Source organism: Chiloscyllium plagiosum, unplaced genomic scaffold, assembly GCF_037043375.1.
Source record: "Chiloscyllium plagiosum isolate Xiang-an unplaced genomic scaffold, Cpla_swu_hap1 HiC_scaffold_15, whole genome shotgun sequence".
NCBI classification, from domain to species: domain Eukaryota; kingdom Metazoa; phylum Chordata; class Chondrichthyes; order Orectolobiformes; family Hemiscylliidae; genus Chiloscyllium; species Chiloscyllium plagiosum.
The window spans coordinates 1,746,637-1,766,906 of NW_028270153.1; the positions used below are offsets into that span (position 1 = coordinate 1,746,637).

General features: G+C 45.3%; 1 protein-coding gene across 9 annotated transcripts in view; it reads right to left on the reverse strand.

Annotated features, from left to right (window-relative positions):
* Nucleotides 1–815: 815 nt before the first annotated feature.
* Nucleotides 816–20,270, reverse strand: part of LOC122560333 (CMP-N-acetylneuraminate-beta-galactosamide-alpha-2,3-sialyltransferase 2-like) — a 48,833-nt gene continuing 29,378 nt past the window's right edge. For all 9 annotated transcript variants that reach the window (XM_087994659.1, XM_087994656.1, XM_087994657.1 and 6 more), the window contains 4 exons: nt 18,062–18,241; nt 13,233–13,278; nt 11,990–12,109; nt 816–1,236 (listed from right to left, as the gene is read on the reverse strand). In XM_087994659.1, coding sequence (XP_087850785.1) covers nt 1,051–1,236; nt 11,990–12,109; nt 13,233–13,278; nt 18,062–18,241 — 532 coding nt within the window. In that variant the 3' untranslated portion in view covers nt 816–1,050. The remainder of the gene's footprint in view (nt 1,237–11,989; nt 12,110–13,232; nt 13,279–18,061; nt 18,242–20,270) is intronic.

Below are 20,270 nucleotides of genomic sequence, written 5' to 3' on the forward strand. Positions count from 1 at the left end.
CTGACACACAATACCCCATGCTCCAAAAATCCCTTTGAATCTACAACCTTCAGTCGTGGGCCCTCCAGTCAAAACCGGGGCCTGTATGGGTCAAGCTGACTTGGATCAGACCTTACTGGTCTTTCTGGATTAGGTGCAATTTGGACAACACAAGTAAAGTGACTTTTGTCGGACTTGAACTTTGTCACCATGATGGTGCACGGTGACCTTGAAAGGAACTGGATGGGCAACACTCGTGTCACTCAGGGCCAGCAAACTGGACTGGGCTGGGCCGTGGCTGCAACAGACTGGAAATGTGCAGGTTTGTCCAGTTCATGAGGAGTAAGACAAGGTTGAATTCATGTTGAACTGTGTCATTACAGTTAAATACTCTGAGTAGTCCAAAGTTGTTTCCACCACATTGATTACACAATTTGAATTCAGTTAAATAAATCTGGAATAAAAAGTTTATTGAGCAAAAGTGACCACAAAAACAACCCATTGCCATAAAAACCCAAGAGATTCACTAATGTTCTTTAGGGAAGAAATTCTGCCATCCTTACCTGGCCTGGCCTACATGTGACTCCAGACCTACAGCAATGTAGTTAACTCTTATCCAGGCCCTCTGAAATGGCTGAGTAAGTCTCTGTTGTATTTTAAATAAAATACGTCATTGTGATTTAAGAAGACAGCCCACCTTCCGAACAGCAATTAAAAAAGGGCAACAAATGTTGATTGAGCCAGTGATGCTCCTATCTGATCAACAGAGTCCATGCTTTGGGATCCAGCCAGCCTTTGGCTACCTGATCCAGAATGAGGGATCTGGGCCATTAATGTTACAGATCAACTTTTATTTGGGGACAGAAACTAAGTCGATGCAATTGATTTCTGAAAACAATCAGCTCATCTTAAAATACTTTGCCTGAGGTTTACAGAACACTGGTGGAAGAAAATACGTGGTTCTATCCATCTTAGGTTCTCCCAACTGTCAGGTTTGTTTCTGTGCATTCTAACTGGATCAGTCTCTGTGATGAATAGCTGTACAGTTTGGCGAGTTTCGTTTTGCTGAGTTCAGGAAGTTCCAGGTCTGCCCCTGTATAGTTGGATTTTCCCAATTTCTGCCAAACGGGTGATGACATTCATCTCGAAGGTTGCATTATGTACTCCTGTTACACGGAATGCTCCACCTAACCGATTATTTTCCCAATAGTGGTGCCAGTTGCCTTGCCTGTCCCAACCATAGCCAAATACCGATAGCTGTTGGTTAAAATATGGTTAGTTAATAACAATAAGATCCTTTCAACTTTTGTACTTTGGGCATTTCTCTGAAGAGGGAGCAGCATAGTCACAGGCGCCTTCTGTCCCGACAGCTGTAACAAAGACGGTCAGAGACAATTTCCTTACTCCAAACTGTGGTCTTTATCATAGAGTAACAACAAGAGAAATTGACCAATGGACTCAGATTTAGTAACCGTACTAAAGGCATCAAATATCAAAACAAAAGCATTTTGCAAAATGCATTTCAAGGTATCAAATATCTTGCTGCTTCAAATCTTTAACAGTCATGAAGCAATTTCATTTACTGCACTGGGACTACATATTAGGCAAAAGTGAGGACTGTAGATGCTGGAAATCGGAGTCTAGATTAGTGTGGTGCTGGAAAAGCACAGCAAGTCAGACAGCATCTGAGGAGCAGGAAAATCGATGTTTCGGGCATAAGCCTCTCATTATTCCTGATTCCAGCACCACACTCTCCATTCAGCCCATCAAGTCTCTCTGCCATTCAATGAGATTATGGCTGATCTGATTATTCTCAACTTCACTTTCCTGCCTTTTCCCCAAAACCCTCGTTTCTGTGGTAAGGAATTCCATTGATTTACTACGATCAGAGAGAGGAAATCCTTCCTCAACTGTTTTAAATTTATGACCCCTTATTGTGAGATTCCACCATCTGGTCTTTGTTTCTCCTTGTGGGAGAGACTGCTTTTTCACACCTATCCTGTCAAATCTTCTAAGAATCATGTAGTTTACAATGAGGTTTCCCCTTTCATTCTTCTAAACTGCAATGAATACAGACCAAATCTACTGAACAGCTCCTCAAGACACTCCCTCCATTCCCAGGAACAACCTAGTGAACCCTCTTAGACTGTCTCCAGTGTAAGGACCCAAACTGTTCACAGTATTCCAGCTGTGCTCTGACTAGTGCCTTGTATAGCTCTAGCAAAACGTCTCTCGCTCTATACTCCATCTCTGTGAAATAAAAGCCAATATTCTATTTGCATTCCTCCTTACCTGATGAACTTGATTATTAGTTTTTTATAATTTATGCAGAAGAATGTCCAAATCCCTCTGTTCCATAGCTTTCTGCAGTCATTGTCCATTTAATAAAATTCACTTCCTGTATTCTTGCTGCCAAAGTGCATAACCTCACATTTACCTACATTTCCTCCATCTGCCAAGTTTTGCCCACTTGCTTAACCTGTCTATATCTCCCTCCAGATTCTTTATGTCATCCTCACCAATTGCCTTCCTACCATGGTGGCACAGTGGTTAGCACTGCTGCCTCACAGCGCCAGAGACCCGGGTTCAATTCCCACCTCAGGCGACTGACTGTGTGGAGTTTGTACATTCTCCCCGTGTCTGCGGGGGTTTCCTCCGGGTGCTCCGGTTTCCTCCCACAGTCCAAAGATGTGCTGGTCAGGTGAATTGGCCAGGATTTCTCCCCAGCTTTGGTCCGCAAAGAGGAGGGCGTTTGATGAAACAAAGAAGCATCTCAGGGACTTAAACATCCAGTATTCGTTGCGTTACCCAGTGACGCTGCGTTTTAACCACGAAGGATCCGTCTATAACTTTGGATCGCTGGAGAAGGCCAAAGAATTTTTGGACTCTCTTAAATAAATTGTAAGTATTAATCCATGTGGTTAATGATGCTGTTTTGCCTCCCCCCGCCCCCTCCCTGGTCTATCCTTTTTTTCCTCTTCTTATTTCCTTTATTGTTTAATATCGTCTCCGGGGGGGAGGGAGGGGGACTTATTTGTTCTCCAGTATGCGATTTCCTTTTTATTTATATAGGCCGGGCAGTTTAGTTGATTCGATTAGATTAGATTACTTACAGTGTGGAAACAGGCCCTTCGGCCCAACAAGTCCACACCGACCCGCCGAAGCGTATACCATCCAGACCCATTCCCCTACATTTACCCCTTCACCTAATACTACGGACAATTTAGCATGGTCAATTCACCTAACCTGCACATTTTTGGATTGTGGGAGGAAACCAGAGCACCCGGAGGAAACCCACGCAGACACAGGGAGAATGTGCAAACTCCACACAGTCAGTCGCCTGAGTCGGGAATTGAACCCGGGTCTCTGGCGCTGTGAGGCAGCAGTGCTAACCACTGTGCCACCGTGTGGGGAGTGCGTTTGCTTTGTCCTACCTCATTTCTTATTAGAGCAGGGTTTTCTTTTTCTGTTATTATACTTAGTTGTTACCTACTGAGATTGTAACTTTATAGTTTTATATGCTTATACTTGGTATTATCTTTACTAAATGTATCTAGGTGTTGGAGTGGGTGGGGAACTCACTTTCAACTTTAGCTTTATAGTACACTGGAATTTCTTTATTTTACTATGTGGTGCCTGGGTTGAGGGTGGGGCGCTGGTTGGGAGAGGATACGATGGGTTTACTGATAGGAAGTGATGCCCCCTGGGAGCAAGGGGGAAAATCTCCTTTTAAATGTGTTTTATATTTTTCTTATTTAGAAATAGTTTTTTATGATATTGGCATGAGTGCTTTAAAGAATTTCTACTTATGTGAATTTTCTACGGTCTGTGCTCGGGGTGTTTTGGCGGGGGGTTCTTCCTCCCGGGGGGTCTCGGTCTTGCCTGGATGATCATGGTTAGTCATTCGATTAAGTGGTGCACCTGGAATGTCAAGAGGAGTAATTCACCAATCAAAAGGAAGAAAATACTATCAAACCTCAAAAAAGAAAGGGTTGATATCGCTCTCTTACAGGAGACACATTTACTGGATAAAGAGCACTTGAAATTACAACAGAGAGGATTTGATCAGGCCTTCTTTTCATCTTTTAATTCAAATAGTAGGGGAGTAGTCATTCTCGTTTGGAAGAACCTTCCTTTCAAGATAAGTCAGATAAAGGATGAATCTGGACGGTATATACTGATCAAAGCCCTTATAAATGGAGAGGAGTATGGGATTTTGAATCTTTATTGTGCCCCGGCACACCCTTTCAAATTTATAGCTGAAGCATTCTCCAAACCGATGGCTTTCGGGTCTCGTTACATAATTATAGGAGGAGATTTTAATTGTATTATGGACCTGGAGGTAGACAGGCTACCCAAGAGTACTGCGAGTATATCTCCTAGATCCAGACAATTGGCGGATTTGAATAAGGAGCCTGGATTAGTAGATTAGTAGGCAGAGATCTTTCTTGTTATTCTTGCTATTCTAATCCACATAAGTGTCACATTTGAATTGATATGTTTTTTGTTCCCTCTACCTTTCTGAATTCCATACTATCCTGCAAAATAGGTAATATAATAATCTCTGATCATGCTGCAGTGTAAATGGAAACCAAGACTAGGGAAAATGAAACGACCCCCCGACATTGGCGTATGGATTCTTTTTTAATGAAGGATAGTAAATTCGTAAAATATTTTTCTCAAGAATTCAAAATCTTTTTGGAAATTAACTCAGGTACGGCCAGTAACCCATTGATGATGTGGGAGACCATTAAGGCCAGGTGCGGGGTCTGATCATTTCATACTCGGCGACCCAGAAACAACAAAAGGGAGGACAACAGCGTTTACTCGAGGCTCACTTAAAGGCAGCTGAGACAGCGTACGTTGATAGGCCCTCTGTTGCTAAATTACAAAGGATTACAGCCCTTAGGACAGCCCTGAATACCGCGCTTACCCAAACAGCAAAGAGGGAAATATTATTTGCAAAGCAAAGATTATATGAATATGGCGATAAGCCTGGTAGATACCTAACGTTTCATGCAAGGAAAATAAAGGCCCCTCAAGCTATCACATCCATCAGGGAAAGTGCTGGTACTTTGACTCATAATCATAAAAGGATCAACACAATCTTCAGAGAGTTTTACTCTGATTTGTATAAATCGCAGGATTGTGAAGGAAGACAGAGCTAAGAAGATGGAGTCCTTTTTTAAAAGCCTGGCCTTTCCGCACTTAACCCGAACAGGTGTCGATTCTGAATGCTCTCCTGACAACCCAGGAGGTACTTGACACAATCAAGCAGCTTCAAAGTGGTAAAGCACCTGGCCGAGATGGATTCCAGGTTGAATTCTACAAAGAGTTTACAGGAGTACTAGCTGGTCCACTTATAGACATGTATAATTACTCATTTGGTCAGGGCTGTCTCCCCCCCCCTCGTTGAGAGAAGCGAATATTTCTCTCATTCTCAAAAAAGGAAAGGCCCCAGAACATGATTACCAATGGCTTAGGCTCAGATAGCTTCAGTGTGGGTAGGGGCTGCCGTCAGGTTTGTCCTCTTACCGTTGTTATTTACGCTAATAATTCAGCCACTAGCGGAAGCTATACGGGCTGATTCTAATATAATGGCTCCGAAGGTTAGAACATAGAAAAATACAGCGCAGTACAGGCCCTTTGGCCCTCAATGTTGCGCCGATCCAAGCCCACCTAACCTACACTAGCCCACTATCCTCCATATGCCTATCCAATGCCCGTTTAAATGCCCATAAAGAGGAAGAGTCCACCACTGCTACTGGCAGGGCATTACATGAACTCACGACTCGCTGAGTAAAGAACCTACCCCTAACATCTGTCCTTTACCTACCACCCCTTAATTTAAAGCTATGCCCCTCATAATAGCTGACTCCATACGTGGAAAAAGATTCTCATGGTCAACCCTATCTAAACCCCTAATCATCTTGTACACCTCTATCAAGTCACCCCTAAACTTTCTTTTCTCCAATGAAAACAACCCCAAGTGCCTCAGCCTTTCCTCATACGATCTTCCAACCATACCAGGCAACATCCTGGTAAACCTCCTCTGCACCCGTTCCAGTGCCTCCACATCCTTCCTATAGTATGGTGACCAAAACTGCACACAATACTCCAGATGCGGCCGCACCAGAGTCTTACACAACTGCAACATGACCTCAGGACTCTGGAACTCAATTCCTCTACCAATAAAAGCCAGTACGCCATATGCCTTCTTCACCGTACTATTTACCTGGGTGGCAACTTTCAGAGATCTGTGTACATGGACACCAAGATCCCTCTGCTCATCCACACTACCAAGTATCCGACCATTAGCCCAGTACCCCATCTTTTTGTTACTCTTACCAAAGTGAATCACCTCACACTTACCTACATTGAACTCCATTTGCCACCTTTCTGCCCAGCTCTGCAGCTTATCTATATCCCGCAGTAACCTGACACATCCTTCCTCACTGTCAACAACTACTCCGACTTTCGTATCATCTGCAAACTTGCTCACCCAACCTTCTAGCCCCTCCTCCAGGTCATTTATAAAAACGACAAACAGCAATGTTCCCAAAACAGATCCTTGCGGAACACCGCTAGTAACTGCACTCCATGATGAACCTTTACCATCAACTACTACCCTCTGTCTTCTTCCAGCTAGCCAATTCCTAATCCAAACCTCCAACTCACCCTCAATGCCATACCTCCGTATTTGTTTGCAGTAGCCTACCATGGGGAACCTTATCAAACGCCTTACTAAAATCCATATACACCACATCTACCGCTTTACGCTCGTCCACCTCCTTAGTCACCTTCTCAAAGAATTCAATAAGGTTTGTGAGGCACGACCAGCCCTTCACAAAACCATGCTGACTATCCTTGATCACATTATTCCTATCCAGATGTTCATAAATCCTATCCCTTACAATTCTCTCTAAGACTTTGCCCACAACAGAAGTGAGACTCACCGGCCTGTAGTTACTAGGGTTGTCCCTACTCCCCTTCTTGAACAAGGGAACCACATTTGCTATCTTCCAGTCTTCTGGCACTATTCCTGTAGACAACGAGGACATAAAAATCAAGGCCAATGGCTCTGCAATCTCCTCCCTTGCTTCCCAGAGAATCCTAGGATAAATGCCATCAGGCCCAGGGGACTTATCTATTTTCACCCTTTCCAGAATTTACAAAACGTCTTCCCTACAAATCTCGAAGCCGTCCATTCTAATTAATTGTGACTCAGTATTCACATCGGCAACAATGTCCTGTTCCTGAGTGAATACTGACGAAAAGTATTCATTCAATGTCTCCCCAATCTCTTCAGCCTCTATACGCAATTTCCCACTACTATCCTTGACTGGACCTATTCCTACCCCAGTCATTCTTTTATTCCTGACATACCTATAGAAAGCCTTTGGGTTTTCCCTAATCCTACCAACTAAGGACCTTTCATGTCCCCTCCTTGCTGCTCTTAGCTCTCTCTTCAGGTCCTTCCTGGCTACCTTATAACTCTCAATCGCCCCAGTTTAAATAGGCCGCCCTCTTCCCTTTAACAAGGGATTCCAATTCCTTATTAAACCACGGCTCCCTCGCACGACCCTTTCCTCCCTGCCTGACAGGTACATACTTATCAAGATTTGGAGATGCCGGTGTTGGACTGGGGTGTACAAAGTTAAAAATCACACAACACCAGGTTATAGTCCAACAGGTTTAATTGGAAGCACACTAGCTTTTGGAGCGACGCTCCTTCATCAGGTGATTGAATCACCTGATGAAGGAGCGTCGCTCCAAAAGCTAGTGTGCTTCCAATTAAACCTGTTGGACTATAACCTGGTGTTGTGTGATTTTTAACTTTATACTTACCAAGGACACTCAATAGTTGCTCCTTGAACAAGCTCCACATATCAATTGCGCCCTTTCCTTGAAGCCTACTTTTCCAAGCCCGCATCCTAAGTCGTGCCTCACCGCATCATAATTTCCCTGCCCCCAGCTATAACTCTTGCCCTGCAGTGCACACTTATCCCTCTCCATCACCAGAGTAAAAGTTACGGAATTGCGGTCACTGTCCCCAAAGTGCTCACCTACCTCCAATTCTAACACCTGGCCTGGTTCGTTACCAAGAACCAAATCCAGTATGGCCTCACCTCTTGTTGGCCTGTCTACATATTGTGTCAGGAAACCCTCCTGCACGCATTGGACAAACACCGACCCATCTAACGAACTAGAGCTATAGCTTTCCCAATCAATATCTGGAAAGTTAAAGTCCCCCATAACAACCACCCTATTACTTTCACTCTTCTCTTGAATCATCCTCGCAATCCTTTCTTCTATGTCTCTAGGACTATTAGGAGGCCTGTAGAAAACTCCTAACAGGGTGACCTCACCTTTCCTATTCCCACCTGATCCAAGTTATTAATATATTTAGTGCATTCTCAGGTTACAAATTATTGGACGGATCTCATTTTCCCTTTCGGTGGTCTCTGAAGGGTTTTTTATATTTAGTTATTTTTATCACCCCAATATTTGGTCAGTTGTATAAAGTCAATTTTGTGCATCTATTGGAGAGGATAAGGCAGGACCTTCAACGTTGGGGGGATCTACCAATATCTTGGTTAGGCAGAATAGCTCTAATTAAAATGAATATTTTGCCCCGTCTCTTATACCCGATGAGAATTCTCCCTGTGATGCTACCGAGGCCAGCATTGCACAAGCTACATGGTTGGCTTGGTTCGTTCATCTGGAATCATAGACGGCCCCTTATTAAGTTAAGGAAGCTGCAGTTTCCACAAGGTAAAAACAAGGACTGCAGATACTGGAAACCAGATTCTGGATTAGAGTGGTCCTGGAAAAGCACAGCAGGTCAGGCAGCATCCAAGGAGCAGGAAAATCGACATTTCAGGCCAAAGCTCTTCATCAGGAATAGAGGCAGGGAGCCTCCGGGTGGAGAGATAAATGAGAGAGGGGTGGGGATAGGGAGAAAGTAGCATAGAGTACAATAGGTGAATGGTGGTGGGGATGGAGGTGATAGGTCAGAGAGGAGGGTTGGGGGAAGGTAGCAAAGAGTACAATGGGTGAATGGGGGTGGGGATGGAGGTGATAGGTCAGAGAGGAGGGTGGAGTGGATAGGTGGAAAGGAAGATAGGCAGGTAGGACAGGTCATGAGAGCGGTGCTGAGCTGGAAGTTTGGAGCTGGGGTGAGGTGGGGGAAGGGGAAATGAGGAAACTGGTGAAGTCCACATTGATGCCCTGGGGTTGAAGTGTTCCGAGGCAGAAGATGAAGCAAGGGAAGGGCTGGATTTTCCAGACTTTACGAAGTATCAGCTGAGTTCTCTATTAAGCTACATAGCTGATTGGGTCTCGTGTGACCCGCAATCAATCTGGATGGACATCGAGGCCTCTCAAGCAAAGTGTCCCCTAATTAATCTCCTATTTTTAGATAAAATTAAAATCATTATGGACCATTGCAAAAACCCTACTGTATTAAATACAATTAAAGCATGGAAGCTAATGCGGCAAAACGAGGGCAACTCACAAAAAAACCTCCCCTTATGCTACTATAGTGGGAGCATGGGGTTTTCAACCAGGGCTCACAGATGCCACATTTAAATCCTGGAGGTCCAGGGGTATTTCCTGTTTAGGGGATCTGTTCGATGAGGAGGTTATGATGTCTTTTGAACAGTTACACCAGAAATTTGGACTACCCCCTAATGGAGACCTCTTTCGGTACTTCCAAATTCGAGATTACGTACAGAAGAAAACTACGTTATTAAATTGCTCTTATAAATCAGATAGGGAACGAAGAGTGTTGTGCCGATGAGTTTACCCTCGGTCAGCACTCTCTATCATTCACTACATAACGAAGTTTTGGAAGACATGGAAAGATTGTTTAAAACATGGAATCAGGAATTGGGGTTGGTAATCTCTTCACAAATGTGGGACGACATCTGGGAAAATGCCAGAAAGATTTCTATCTGTAATAGAACCCAAGCTATTCAAGTGAACTTACTCCATATGACTCATATAGCACCAGAATGATTGGCAAAATTTAGGGCAGGAGCATCTCCAATGTGTCCTAAATGTAAAACAGAGGTGGGCACTCTCACACACTGCTTATGGACATGTCATAAGATCCGCAAATACTGTCAGAGTAGCAAATGCTCTGACAGAAATCTTGGGAGCGGAAATTAGGGTGGATCCAGTATCTCTTCTCCTGGGCTTTTCGAGCTTGCCTTGCCTGGATGTGCACGGGAGGAAATTATTCTCCATTCTCTCCTTTTGTGCAACGAAACATATCTTAGTAAATTGGGTAGCTGAGGGCCCTCCAGGACGTCTGAATTGGTATAGGTTGGTTATATGTATTCCCCTTGACTTCCTTACAAATATGGTGCATCAGAAAACTGAATTATTTTATAAAATATGGCAGCCCTTTCTGAACTATATAGATACAGATATTTCGGCCATTTTGTCAAGGGCTTTTATCTAGTTCTGGCTGGTCCGGGGGCCCCCAGGGAGAGGAATCCCGTACAAATACAGGTTTTATTATGACTTGATGTTAATTCGTTCTGAGCATGTACCTCATTATTTAATTATTGTTTTTTTTTTATTTTATTATACGTTCTGGTTAGTTATAGGTTAGATTAGTAGTTAGTTTTTTTTATCTTTTCTCTTTGTTTGCTATGTTTTGGCTATTATTTATTTAATATTTAATTGTATATTAATGTTTGTATTTGTATGTATTATTTTGTAAGTTTGTAATAATATGTTATAAAAAAATTTTCTTTTTTAAAAATATCTATCAAAAAAAATGCTCTGCTATTTATAACAGACACTAACATCTCCCAGTAACAATAAGTAACCTGTAATGTCCTGTTTAATGTCTCCTTTTTATTTAAATAAAGGTGTTACATTGTTGTTTTCCAATCTTTTGGGACTGTTCCAGAATCTAAGAATTGCTTGAAAAGTACAGCTGTCCATGTTCCCACTCTGTTAGAACCTGCAGCAGTTTAATGATTTCTACACAGTCACACTTCAGTTTGCTTTCCTGTCAGCCCTTTCCTGATATTTATGTCCCGTACTTCGATTTACTTTATCTTATATTTATGGTCTCCAGTTTTGGATTTCCCCTACAAGTTAACACATCTCTATCTTTATTCCATTAACAGCCAATCAATTATAAAGATCTCTATCAGCTCGAGAGAAAAGAATTTTTGATCCTGATCTTTCAATGAATAGCTCTTAAAATCACTGACTTGTTAAAAAATACCTGTCATTGTACAAGATGGATTGTACAAGCTGCTCTGCAGTAATTCACCAAGGTCCCTGCAACAGCCAGCTTCCAAACCCATGACCACTTTCATCTAGAAGGACAAGGGCAGCAGATACATGGGAATACCACCCCTGCAAGTTCCCCTCCAAGGCACTCATCATCCTGACTTGGAAATACATCGCCGTTCCCTCACTGTCACTGGGTCAAAATCCTGGAATTTCCCTCCAAGTGCATTGTGGGTCTACCTACAGCACATGGACTGCAGCGGTTTAAGAAGGCAGCTCGCCCCCACCTTCTCAAGGGGCAACTGTATCTCTGCTGTAGGACTCTATGATTCTATAACTAGGGATGGGCAATAAACACTGGTCCAGGCAGAGACACCCACATCCCATAAATAACATTTTTAGAAAGTCTATGTGAAGTTCCTCCAGGAGGGGTGCATCACCAAGTGAATGGTAAAACAAAATTAGTTGCATGCTAGCTACAGACAAGACTTTTGGAAAGCTATTGTCAGTTAACTCACTGATCTTCAAACTAATCCACTCTCCTTCAAACCTGTGTTCCTCAGAACCTGAAACTGTTTCTTTCTGCACAGATGCTGCCCAATGTGCTGAGTATTTCCCAGCATTTTCAATTTTATTTCAACGGCAAAGCACTCACAGGGCAGTTTGCTGCTCTGCTTGAACCAGGTTAATCAAAACAATCCAGCCGCTGTCAGCACGAGCAGATCAATCATACTTGGGGTTTCTCTGCCTTTACCTGATCACAGATGTGAAGCCCAAAGATAAGAGCCAGCATCCCAGTGGATGGGTACTTCCCATAATGCTCAGTCCATTTGTCATGGACATACTTGAAGAAGACTGGATGAAAGATGATGACCTGGTGAGAGAGTGATGTGGGAAATAATCACCTGCTGTTGAACAACATGAGTGATCGCAGAGAAAACATTCACAGGAGAACAATCTGAACATCTGATGATCCTGGTCACTGTCAGTTTCTGTACACACATCACACACTGTACTCTCTCTCTCACACACACACACACACACTGCTCACACTCACATCACACACTGTACTCTCTCACACACACACACTGCTCACACTCACATCACACACTACTGTCTCACATACACAGTGTTCACACTCACATCACACACTGTACTCACACAGTGTTCACACACACACCACACACTGTACTCTCTCACACACACACACAATGTTCACACTCACATTACACACTGTACTCTCTCACACACACAGTGTTCACACATCACACACTATCTCTCACACACACACAGTGTTCACACATCACACACTATCTCTCACACACACACAGTGTTCACACTCACATCACACACTGTACTCACACACACTGTTCACACTCACATCACACACTGTACTCACAGTGTTCACACTCACATCACACACTGTACTCACACACACACACAGTGTTCACACTCTCATCACACACTGTACTCACACACACACACAGTGTTCACACTCTCATCACACACTGTACTCACACACATCACACACTACTACACAGTGTTCACACTCACATTACACACTGTACTCTCACACACACAGTGTTCACACTCACATCACACACTGTACTCACACAGTGTTCACACATCACACACTGTACTCTCACACAGTGTTCACACTCACATACATATACTGTACTCACATAGTGTTCACACACATCACACACTGTACTCACACACTGTTCACACTCACATTACACACTATTCATACAGTGTTCACACACACACATATACTGTACTCACACACACACACTGTTCACACTCACATCACACACTGTACTCACACACAGTGTTCACACTCATACATATACTATACTCCTACACACACACACATGTGCACACAATTTATTTTGATAAATGTATACTTGCGTATGCACATTTTCTCACACCTACACCCTAGACTGATATACCTCAATCATGTGGAAATGGTGTATGTCTCTACTACAATAACATCTCACCTTGCCGCGATCAGCGGTAATGGGACCTTTCAGTTTCCTGAACATCCTGGAAAGGGAGAAACACAAGAGAGAGGTTTCCTGTCTGTGTAACAGCGGAATGTGGTCAGACAGCAACAGGCAGGCAAGAGGAGATTCAAGAGGGACCTACACCTAGGAAATACCTAGAGAAAAAAAAACCAGAAAAAAAACACCAGAAAACACAGCAGGAGCAAAACCAGGAAGCGTGGCTTCAGATCAACTGGGGGTCAGTTGGAATATTCGGAACTGTGAAGTCTACATCAAAGATGCCCCTGTCATCAACCTCAGTCATTTGGATGTGAAATGCCTTTGGAAACAGACCTAAAGAGAACTGGATAAAGTCGCAAAGGGTAAATGAAATGTACTTGGCTATGGGAGAGGGACAGGGATGATGGATTTATTGATTTATTTATGGGGTGGGAAGGCTCCTATAGTGGTGAATCATTCTCTGATTCTCAAATGTGTTGACAGAAGGAGGGCGGGTGGAACTTACACAGAGAGCAAAGACTGTGTGCAGCATCACCTGAAGACTGCAAGGAAGACTTGTATTTATATAGCACCTTTCATAGCCTCAGAATGTCTCAAAACATTTCTCAGGCAATCGAGTCCATTTAAATGTCAAAAACTTGGTGGCCAATCTGAGCACTGCAGGATCCCATACACCAACCTGCTAGTTCCCAGATGATTTGCCTATTTGGTGTTGTTGGTGGATTGGCCAGAATAACTGGTAACCACACACCTCCCCTTCAAAAGGGGGTTTGGTGGTGGAGGTGGTTGTATCAAGATCTTATCTAAAAGCAACTCCTTATGCTGTAGCAGTATTCTCTCTATACTACATTGGAGGGTCAGCCTAAGAATTTTGTGTTCAGGTCCCAGAGTGGGATTTGAACGGATTGACTCAGAACCAAGAATTCAGCCACTGATATGACCTGGCATTGCAGTGGCGGGGTCAGAAGCCGAGTTGGGATGGGATGTTGGATATCATGCAGAAAGCCACAGAGTGCTGAGGGTCTGTGTTGATTGTGGAAACATTGGCTTATCCAGGAGACAGTGACCAGCAGTCAGATACAATCAGACAGATAGAGTCATAGAGATGTACAGCACGGAAACAGACCCTTCGGTCCAATCCGTCCATGCCGACCAGATATCCCAACACAATCTAGTCCCACATGCCAGCACCCGGCCCATATCCCTCCAAACCCTTCCTATTCATAAACCCATCTAAATGCCTCTTAAATGTTGCAATTGTACCAGCCTCCACCACTTCCTCTGGCAGCTCATTCCATACACGTACCACCCTCTGCGTGAAAAGGTTGCCCCTTAGGTCTCTTTTGTACCTTTCCCCTCTCACCCTAAACCTATGAGGAGAAAGTGAGATCTGCAGATGCTGGAGATCAGAGCTGAAAATGTGTTGCTGGAAAAGTGCAGCAGGTCAGGCAGCATCCAGGGAACAGGAGAATCGACGTTTCGGGCATAAGCCCTTCCTCAGGAATGAGGAAAGTTTGTCCAGCAGGCTAAGATAAAAGGTAGGGAGGAGGGACTTGGGGGAGGGGCATCGGAAATGCGATAGGTGGAAAGAGGTCAAGGTGAGGGTGATAGGTCAGACTGGGGTGGGGGTGGAGAGGTCAGGAAGAAGATTGCAGGTTAGGAAGGCGGTGCTGAGTTCGATGGATTTGACTGAGACAAGGTGGGGGGGAGGGGAAATGAGGAAACTGGTGAAATCCGAGTTCATCCCTTGTGGTTAGAGGGTTCCAAGGCGGGAGATGAGGCGCTCTTCCTCCAACCGTCGTGTTGTTGTGGTCTGGCGATGGAGGAGTCCAAAGACCTGCATATCCTTGGTGGAGTGGGAGGGGGAGTTGAAGTGTTGAGCCACAGGGTGGTTGGGTTGGTTGGTCCGGGTGTCCCAGAGGTGTTCTCTGAAACGCTCCGCAAGTAGGCGGCCTGTCTCCCCAATATAGAGGAGGCCACATCGGGTGCAGAGGATGCAATAGATGATGTGTGTGGAGGTGCAGGTGAATCTGTGGCGGATATGGAAGTTTCCTTTGGGGCCTTGGAGAGAGGTGAGGGGGGAGGTGTGGGCGCAAGTCTTGCACCTCCTGCGGTTGCAGGGGAAGGTGCCAGGAGTGGAGGTTGGGTTGGTGGGGGGTGTGGATCTGACGAGGGAGTCACGGAGGGAGTGGTCTTTACGGAATGCTGATAGGGGAGGGGAGGGAAATATATCCTTGGTGGTGGGGTCCGTTTGGAGGTGGCGGAAATGACGGCGGATGATACGCTGTACATGGAGATTGGTGGGGTGGTAGGTGAGGACCAGTGGGGTTCTGTCCTGGTGGCGGTTGGAGGGGCGGGGCTCAAGGGCGGAGGAGCGGGAAGTGGAAGAGATGCGGTGGAGGGCATCATCGACCACGTCAGGGGGGGGAAATTGCAGTCCTTGAAGAAGGAGGCCATCTGGGTTTTACGTTTTTGGAACTGGTCCTCCTGGGAGCAGATGCGGGGGAGATGAAGGAATTGGGAGAATGGGATGGCGTTTTTACAGGGGGCAGGATGGGAGGAGGTGTAGTCCAGGTAGCTGTGGGAGTCGGTCGGTTTGTAGTAGATGTCCGTGTTGATTCGGTCGCCTGAGATAGAAATAGAAAGGTCGAGGAAGGGGAGGGAGGAATCTGAGACTGTCCAGGTGAATTTGAGGTCGGGGTGGAAGGTGTTGGTAAAGTGGATGAACTGTTCAACCTCCTCGTGGGAGCACGAGGCCGCCCCGATACAGTCATCGATGTAGCGGAGGAAAAGGTGGGGGGTGGGGCCAGTGTAGTTGCGGAAGATGGACTGTTCCACATATCCTACGAAGAGGCAGGCATAGCTGGGGCCCATGCGGAAAGAGAAGTTGTTCAGGGTGAGGACCAGTTCAGTCAGTCGAAGAACTGGTCCTCACCCTGAACAACTTCTCTTTCCAATCCTCCCACTTTCTCCAAACGAAAGGAGTAGCCATGGGCACCCACATGGGCCCCAGCTATGCCTGCCTCTTCGTAGGATATGTGGAACAGTCCATCTTCCACAGCTACACTGGCACCACCCCCCACCTTTTCCTCCGCTACATCGATGACTGTATCGGCGCCGCCTCGTGCTCCCACGAGGAGGTTGAACAGTTCATCCACTTCACCAACACCTTCCACCCCGACCTCAAATTCACCTGGACAGTCTCAGACTCCTCCCTCCCCTTCCTCGACCTTTCTATTTCTATCTCAGGCGACCGAATCAACACGGACATCTATTACAAACCGACCGACTCCCACAGCTACCTGGACTACACCTCCTCCCACCCAGCCCCCTGTAAAAACGCCATCCCATTCTCCCAATTCCTTTGACTCCGCCGCAACTGGTCCCAGATGGACCAGTTCCAAAAACGTAAAACCCAGACGGCCTCCTTCTTCAAGGACCGCAATTTCCCCCCCGACGTGGTCGACGATGCCCTCCACCGCATCTCTTCCACTTCCCGCTCCTCCGCCCTTGAGCCCCGCCCCTCCAACCGCCACCAGGACAGAACCCCACTGGTCCTCACCTACCACCCCACCAATCTCCATGTACAGCGCATCATCCACCGTCATTTCCGCCACCTCCAAATGGACCCCACCACCAAGGATATATTTCCCTCCCCTCCCCTATCAGCATTCCGTAAAGACCACTCCCTCCGTGACTCCCTCGTCAGATCCACACCCCCCACCAACCCAACCTCCACTCCCGGCACCTTCCCCTGCAACCGCAGGAGGTGCAAGACTTGCGCCCACACCTCCCCCCTCACCTCTCTCCAAGGCCCCAAAGGAAACTTCCATATCCGCCACAGATTCACCTGCACCTCCACACACATCATCTATTGCATCCTCTGCACCCGATGTGGCCTCCTCTATATTGGGGAGACAGACCGCCTACTTGCGGAGCGTTTCAGAGAACACCTCTGGGACACCCGGACCAACCAACCCAACCACCCTGTGGCTCAACACTTCAACTCCCCCTCCCACTCCACCAAGGATATGCAGGTCTTTGGACTCCTTCATCGCCAGACCACAACAACACGACGGTTGGAGGAAGAGCGCCTCATCTTCCGCCTAGGAACCCTCTAACCACAAGGGATGAACTCGGATTTCACCAGTTTCCTCATTTCCCCTCCCCTCACCTTGTCTCAGTCAAATCCATCGAATTCAGCACCGCCTTCCTAACCTGCAATCTTCTTCCTGACCTCTCCGCCCCCACCCCAGTCTGACCTATCACCCTCACCTTGACCTCTTTCCACCTATCACATATCCGACGCCCTTCCCCCAAGTCCCTCCTCCCTACCTTTTATCTTAGCCTGCTGGACAAACTTTCCTCATTCCTGAGGAAGGGCTTATGCCCGAAACGTCGATTTTCCTGTTCCCTGGATGCTGCCTGACCTGCTGCGCTTTTCCAGCAACACATTTCCACCGTAAACCTATGCCCTTTTACACAAACCAGCAATTCAATGGTCACTCACAGAGTTTCGTCTTTTTTAATTCTACATTTTCTCTGGTTAACTAAGTTAAATTCCCAGCTGTATGGTGTGATATGAATGTTTCCCCAGATCATCAGCTTCAGCTATGGGATTAGCCGTCCTGTGACATAACCACTCTACCATCGATGCCATTTCATTCCATTATCTTCATCTGTTTTTAAACTTAAAGCCATGACATTCATCCTCATTTAAGTGAAGATGGCGATGACAAGTCCCACCCACAAACAGCAGTAATTAACTGAGGAATCCTTTCATGATCATGGGTTAGGTTCTTCTCAGGTTATGCTTTACTTACAGAAAGAAGTTTCTGTTCAGCAGGACATTGTCTAACCACAGCAGGTCCAGAGGTTTAAATGGGACCAGTACCAGATGAACATTGGCTCCCAGGTCCTTTGCACTCTCTGGGTACATGAAGTGGTGGGTGGTTTTCTTGCCCACATCCAACTCATATCCCTTGGTCACTGCCCTGTTCATTCTAAGTAGAAAAACCAAAATGTTACTGCTGTGGACTAATTCACACATATTCAAAAGCGATCCTCTATCAAAACACAGAAACGCAGAAAATAGTGCAGAAGTTGACCATTCAGCCCTTTGAGTCTGTTCCCCCATTTAATGTCATCATGGCTGATCATCCAACTCCGTCCCCTGTTCCCACTTTCTCCCTATACATTTTGATCTCTTAAGCCCTGAGAATGATAGCTGATTCTTTCTTGGAAGCATTCAATATTTTGACCTCAATCCCTTTCTGTGGCAAAAAATTCCACAGACTCATCATCGCAGGGTGAATAATTTAAGTAAAATTTAAGGAATGGCACAGTGGCTCAGTGGTTAGCACTGCTGCCTCCCAGTACCAGGGTCCCACGTTCAATTCCAGCCTCGGGTGACTGTCTGCATGGGTTTGCTCTGGTTTCCTCTCACCGTACCAAAGATATGTATGTTAGGTGGATTATTCATGGCATATTGTCCTACTTTGTCCAGGGTTGTGCATGCTAAGTGGGTTAGCCATGGGAAAAACCCCACACTGGGTCACAGGGTGGGGCATGGGATGCTCTTCAGAGGGTTGGTACAGACTTGCTGGGCTCAATGACCTCTATCTGCACTGTAGGATTCAGTGAAAATGTTTAAGGTAAACTGGATAATAACTGGCCAGCACTTGAGATTCACTACCTATTAACATCCCAAATTCCATAACGTTCAGCATGGAGCATAACCTACTTTATGACAGTAACAGTTCATAATGATGTACTCAAATCACCGCACTGCACTATTTGTGGCTAATGGATGGTTGATTCACTTCAGCAGAAGATTCTGAATTCCACTCAGTAAATGAACAATTTCACGGGCTGTCAAAGGAGCCCACAGTCTTGCTGAAAACACGTTTCCCCTTGTCCAGACAAAATGCGCAGGGTAATCGGAGTTTGTAAAAAATGACACTAACAATCAATTTGGGCTCATCGGTCAGGTTCACAGTGTAGCATGCTGTCATCTACTGGAAACAGGGTTCTGTTCTTTTGAGACAGAAAGAACACTTACATACACAAAGAACAAAAACTGCTGAAGATCACAACGGATCAGGCACCCCTCATGGAGAGAGAGCAAGCTAACATTTTGAGTCTTCAGCTCTGATGAAGAGTCATCTCGATTCAAAACGCTAGCTTACTCTCCACGGATGCTACCTGACCTGCTGTGATCTCCAGCATTTACTGGTTTCTGTACAGATTCCAGCATCAGCCGTAACTTGCTCCTATTTACATACACAGCTTCTGTATCAACTCAACAAACTAGATGACCGCTATTCGCTAGTTCATTTCTTAGGGTATCGTCTTAACCAATCAGATTCAACCTTTCTGAAGTCCAGCAGCTAATAGCAATGAGTGTATTAATGAGTGTATTCTCTTTGCGAACACCTCTAACAATCAGATTCCACTTGCTAACTAATCAGCATTCTCCTTTCATGCAGTTGTAATGTTGGTTTTCCCCTCGAATAGATATTCTTGCAAAATGTCCTGATAAGTGCAGGATAAAAGCCTCAACAAAATGTGTCTTTATTTTAGTAATACTTATGATCTGTGCAAAAAAACTAATGAGAAACCCACTTAATTGAGGAAAGAGCTCAGCAGTTCCTCTTCACTGAGGTTACAACCCTAGCACATGTGACTAAGCGGATTCAATTAACCTTCTGCTCAATGGGCCAAATCCAGGACAGAGGATTTATCAGGGTCAGGAAGAGATGAGCCACAATAATTTAAAATTAAACAAAAACATCTCTTCCACTTTCAGCAACCCATTCTGGCCTGCTGGGAGATTCGGGGGAGTCTGCTGCCTGCCCTTTAGTATTTCAGAACGATGCTGGGTTTTCACCAGGTTTGAGTTGGCCTTCAGGCTAACCCAGGGCATAGATGTTGAAAATCCCTGGGGAATGGAAACATCAGGAAAGTGCCTTTCTTGTTATGGAGCTAGGAATTTTTGGAATGCCACTGTCACCTTATTGTTGTACAAAGTGA